Here is a 5,975-nt window from a genome sequence, read left to right on the forward strand (position 1 = left end):
AAATAAGTTAGTCATACTTATTTGTGTTTCATTGACCGCACCCCCAACCATCTTCTCCTCATTGATCAAAGTTTATCTATAATAAAATCTTGATTGCCATTTTTCAAAAAAAAAAAAAATACAATAGCATTTCAATATTTCAAGTTTAATTCAAAATTATTGTTTTTCCTTAATTTTTTACTGTAATCCATAATACTATTGCTAAAAAAATTATAATATCTGCATTATTAAATAACTAAATTTACTAAACTCTAATAGAGTTCAGGTTTGGTATCAGTAATGAATACATCGTTGATAACCTTTCTCCTGAGGCCCTGATTGTTGGAGTATTTTTGACAAACATTTAATTATCATGTTTTATTAGTCACTATAATTTGGAGAACAAAATTATTTTATTAAGTAATTACTAACTATTTACTGTTTGTTTATTTTTTATCTTTATTTTTCAGTCATCACCATGCCAGAATAATGGAATTTGCATTGATGGTTTAAATAGTTATACTTGTAACTGTTCCGAAACTGGTTATGAAGGTAACGTTTTTATTTCTTTATATATATTTCTGTCTATTTTTCAAAAATTTAGTTATTTATTATTATTTTTCTGTTAGGAACACATTGTGAAATCAATATCGATGAATGTGTTAGTAACCCTTGTGTTAATGGAGCACAATGTCGAGATCTAGTCAAAGGTTATATGTGTGAATGCTTTCCTGGATACACAGGTAATACTTAATTTATAACTTGACTATTTCCATTGATAAATCATAATTTGTTACAATCATTGAGTGGTCTTTACTTGTCATTTATTAGTTTTTAAATCTTATCATATCTGATTAATATCATTATAAAAGATATAGATTTTTTTATGTTGCTATAGATTTATGTATATATTCATGTATCATTTACATTCTGTTTTATCTATTGTTAATCATTAAAGATTCTAATTCATTAGAATATTGAACGGATTGTAATAGTTATCAGAGTTATCTCACTTTTTTTAATGTGTTATAAAATATTTACAATACTTCTTACTCACATTATCATGAAATATACTGAATAATGAGATTCTATTATAATCCTTCATCATTTAACAAGATTGATAAAAACCTGGAAAGAAATAGATCTCGAAATAAATATGGATAAAACAAAATATATAGACAATAATAAAAACAGTGATGATTTAATTGATGCAGATATGAATGGGAATATGTTGAGAAATTCAAGTATTTGGGAACTACAATTATTAGGAAAAAACAAATCCATAAGGAAATAAAGGCCAGATTAAAGCCTTTTAATGCTTCTTATTTCTTTATTGAAAAAATACTTAATTCTTGCCTTCTTTCCACACATTAAAAGTTGAAATTTACAAAACTATTATTAAAAGTTAAATCTTTCTACAACAGACAACCAAAAAGTTAATGTATTTTTCGCCTGAGAATGAGTATACAAGTACTGATTAAAAATACTTAGATGCTTGGATCGAAACTAGTTTATTCATTTGAGTGAATAAAGCCCTCTTTAAAAATATATGATTTAATTTTTTTAATTAATGATTTATAAGTTTATAAAATCATTTCCTTTATTTTATTTTCATAGACAATATTTTTTTTTTTTTAGGTGTTAATTGTGAAGTTGATATTAATGAATGTGAAAGTAATCCTTGTCAGTATGGAGGAACGTGTAAAGAGCGGTCAGTTTTGGGATACTACCTTCCGGAAATTAGAAATGAAAGATCACTGGCTCATTCTGTTTTCTCACATGAATTTAATTACTCCTCGGCAGCTGGGTAAGCTACATTTTAATTTATTTATGACTCTACTGGTATACTGTGAATTATTTATATGCTTCGCTATGGATGTGGATGGAAAGTGGTTAAGAGATCACTAGAAAGCTCTAACAGTTGCTAACCCTTATAATTTTGAATGGTGATGTATGCTTGTTCAGAGTGTTTTTGAAAAGTGCTATTGCATTTATGAAGGCTTCTTATTGTTTGATGTATAGACAATATCTTATTATATTGACATCCAGTATACTGTCGTTTGCTCTTTCCACAATTACTATGAACAACTATTTATCATTATTCGGTATTATAAATTAAGATTCAAGAATATTGAATAGGTTCTATTTTCCATTATAACATTAAGGTTGAGGTTTAAGTCGTTATATGAAATAAAAACTTTTCATCCACTTTATAAAAATATTTTTTTTTATGTTCTGTTCCGTACCCATCCCTAAATATACTAAATGTTTTAATATATATTTTAAATCATTTTATTATAAAATCCTTCTAATTTCATATTATTTTTGTTTCAGTTATGAATGTATCTGCCCACCTGGTATTCTTGGTGATAATTGTGAAATTAACGTTAATGAGTGTGAAAGTTCACCTTGTCAATACGGAACTTGTTCAGATCTTGTCGATGGCTACACCTGTGACTGTGAAGAAGGCTTTGAGGGTACTCTCTGTGAAATCGAAATTAATGAATGCGAAAGATATACGTGAGTTTTTTCTTTTTATTCCTTAAAAATCGCTCCCTTAACTATTCCACTCTGTTTCCCAATAGACTCTCTACTGGATTTGTTTATAATTTTCAGACAATATTTTTCAAGTTTTCAGATTGTTTAAGTAAAAAAATTTAGTACTTGATTCATAGTTGTTGACTGTATAAAAATTGTATTTTATATTATCAGAAGAGTAGTTGAAAATTGGGAAAAAAACAAACACAAAAGTGTAATAAAACTTTTTTTTTTCGTACCCCCCCTGATGAAATAAGTAATTGAATACATACATACAGGTAGTTATGTATATGTATATCAGGTAGATATAATCAAACAGAGCTATCTTGAATTTTTCATGCCCTCAGATTAATTATTATTATTGGGATTGGATTATTATTTTATTTCTGCCAGTGCCAATTTCGCATTCATAATTAGATTTTCAATTATTATTATGTGATTGAGTTTATGAACAAGTTTCAGAATTGCAAAAATATCTCCAGTTGTTTTTTAAACATTAGGCTTGTCTGAAGGCCATCAAAGTTGTGTTTTATGATAGGAGTGTTGAAAGCATTAGATTTTGTTTTCTTTTTTAACATGAAATCATTTTCAATTTAAAACCTACGGGTTTTATTTATTTTTTAAAAATTGATTTCGTTCTAAAGCATAATAATGTTTTTAAACACTTCATTATTGCTTATTTATATTAATATTATTTCTATCTTAACATTAATAAAGAAAATAATTTGTTTTATAATTTATCTTTAAGGCCTTGCGTTCATGGTGTCTGTCACGATGGAAGAGCCAACTACATGTGCGAGTGCAATCCCAAATACGGAGGAAAGAACTGTTCAGTAGAGCTGACTGGGTGTAATAAGAACGAGTGCCTTAATGGGGGAAAATGTAAACCTTACCTCGAAAACGAAACAATACACAAATTCAATTGTACTTGTCCTTATGGCTTTCAAGGCCCTATTTGTGAAAAAGTAAGTTCCATTTGTTTATTTCTTTGTCAATCAACATATAAGTTGATAGATACTCTAATTGATGATAGAATGACAACCTATTTTGGATATAAAGTTACAAATAAAACGTTGAATGAGTGAAAATGATAAATGTCCTTTCTTAGGTAATTTTCTTAAGTTGGAAAACTATTAATATCTATCTAACTTCATTTTTCAATTCTATTTTTTTTTTATTCTTTATTTGTAAATTTTTACAAATACCTTTTGGCAGCGTATATTGTAAACTTAAGTTAAAAACCTGAAATGTTGGAATAGCTCCTTAGTTTCCCCTTTCAGAGGATAAATGTAACAGTTTGATCTCATTTTTAATTTAGTAATTGTAACAATGAATTCATAGTTTTGGACATACTTAAGACAAAAGCTAGACAGTTACTGGTACAGACTTTGTTCTAATATTTTTATACCGGCCCTTTCTGTGATAATAGAGTTCTTAACATATTTTTTCTAGGCTTACTACCAATGAAACTATTTGGAAAATTCCAATGACGTATTTGGCTCTGAAACAGCAGATATACTAGTGACCTATAAACGTTAATAAAAAAATCTACATTTCTTTTTTCTCACGGTTCTACAAATATGTTGATATTAATTTTTTTTTTTTATTTCAGGAAACTACAATGTTTTATGATGGTAAATCTTATGGTATTGTATCAACATCAAGAGAGGAAGGTTATGACATCCAACTCAGATTTAAGACTACCTTGCCGGACGGGCTATTGGCTATTGGAAAAGGATCTACGTTTTATATATTAGAACTGGTAAACGGGCGGTTAAACCTCCATTCAAGCCTGCTCAATAAGTGGGAAGGGGTCTTCATTGGCTCTGGTTTAAATGATAGTAATTGGCAAAAAGTAAGTTTTATTATTAATTTCATTTTTACTTAGGTGTTTATGTAGAACCATATTAATTTATTTTTACAAATGCGTGTGTGTGTGTATTAGTTATATGAACTTATTTATTTTCATTTATAAAAAACTTTATTATTTTATTTATTTTTTGTATTCAAACGATGAAGGAAAAATGTCTTAGGACCACATTAAACCAACTTTTTACAACAAAAATTATATAAGAATAACATTTTTTTATTTGCAACAATTTTATTTTTTACATGTATATATTTTTTTAAACATTTTGGTAACATTGCGATCATTTTTCTATTTTACCCACTGGTCACTTAATGAAAATTATTTTGTTTCATAAAACCTACTCCATGGAAGTATTAGTTGATAGTTGTTAGTCATTTCTTCTTAGGGCTCTACAATATATTTATTAATATTACAAATATATATGTTTTTAAATACATTCCTGTTAAATTTATATAAACTAATATGTTTTTATATATATTTTTTTTTTAACTAATTTGGAAAACAAATTGTAAAAATTCACCAAGATATTAATATTTTACAAAAATACTCAAAATCAAGTTTATATATTTCTTAATACTGATAAAATATTTTTTATTTCAGGTGTTTGTTGCTATAAACTCATCTCATTTGGTATTGGCTGCGAATGATGAACAAACAATATATCCAATTAATCTTAACGAAGGAGCAAATGCTTCACATACTAGCTTTGGTACTACATATCTTGGCGGTGCGATGGCATACCTGAGGGCACTTCCTCACGGACCATCCACTTTCAGAGGCTGTGTTCAAGATGTTATGATAAACGGTCAATGGGTAAGTGAATTATTTATAACATATTTTGGTATTAGTTTTAGCTTGTTGGATAGATAGATTTTTTTTTTTTTTTTGTTTTTTCGGCCAAGACTCCCATTGGAGTCCTATATTGCCTAACCATGGTTGGGGGTCAAAGTTCTTCATTTTGTGGGACCGCCACTCAATGAAAAAAGTCAACGTCCCAGGCCGGATTCGAACCGGCACCGCCAATAGACATCAAATTGGTAAAGACTGTGTCTTAACCACTGAGCTATGGGCGGCCCTATAGATAGATTGATTGATTATCTGATCATTTTAATGGGCTATAACCTGCAAGGTCAGTCGGAATGATAGTAAGAAAAAAGATGGATATTCAGATTGATCATGTAAGGGTAACACTGATGGATTCCTGAGGAAATTTTGGAATGGGCTGCAGAATTCTGAGTTGGAGATCAATGCCTTAGTTTCATATGTTTTACTTAAAAAACACAATTCACCAATTCTATTATGCTTTTGCCTGAGCTCCTGTTTTTGTTTTAAACAACTGCTGCATTTGATAAATCATTCTTTACCCAAGCTGCATATCACTGGAACTCCATTCCCTCTAACATACATAATGTACCAACTCTTCCCTCGTTTAAAACCCTTCTATTTAACTAACTAACGTTAACTTCACCAATCTAATCCTATATTATAATAGTACAGCTATTTTGTAACTACCTTTTTGTTTTATTTTTTATGTATTTAGTTAGTTAATTTTTTAATTAATTTTTTTTTCTCTTAATTTAAAATTATT

The 5,975-nt window shown here is 28.4% G+C and overlaps 1 protein-coding gene across 1 annotated transcript in view; it reads left to right on the forward strand.

Moving 5' to 3' along the window:
- Positions 1 to 5,975, forward strand: part of crb (crumbs) — a 246,075-nt gene that overhangs the window by 213,892 nt on the left and 26,208 nt on the right. The window contains exons 17-23 of the mRNA XM_067049706.1: positions 450 to 531; positions 609 to 722; positions 1,618 to 1,786; positions 2,314 to 2,499; positions 3,266 to 3,482; positions 4,130 to 4,372; positions 4,988 to 5,200. Coding sequence (XP_066905807.1) covers positions 450 to 531; positions 609 to 722; positions 1,618 to 1,786; positions 2,314 to 2,499; positions 3,266 to 3,482; positions 4,130 to 4,372; positions 4,988 to 5,200 — 1,224 coding nt within the window. The remainder of the gene's footprint in view (positions 1 to 449; positions 532 to 608; positions 723 to 1,617; positions 1,787 to 2,313; positions 2,500 to 3,265; positions 3,483 to 4,129; positions 4,373 to 4,987; positions 5,201 to 5,975) is intronic.

The sequence above is a fragment of the Halyomorpha halys genome, unplaced genomic scaffold (assembly GCF_000696795.3).
Source record: "Halyomorpha halys isolate HHAL.00 unplaced genomic scaffold, Hhal_1.1 Scaffold1464.1, whole genome shotgun sequence".
NCBI classification, from domain to species: Eukaryota; Metazoa; Arthropoda; class Insecta; order Hemiptera; family Pentatomidae; genus Halyomorpha; species Halyomorpha halys.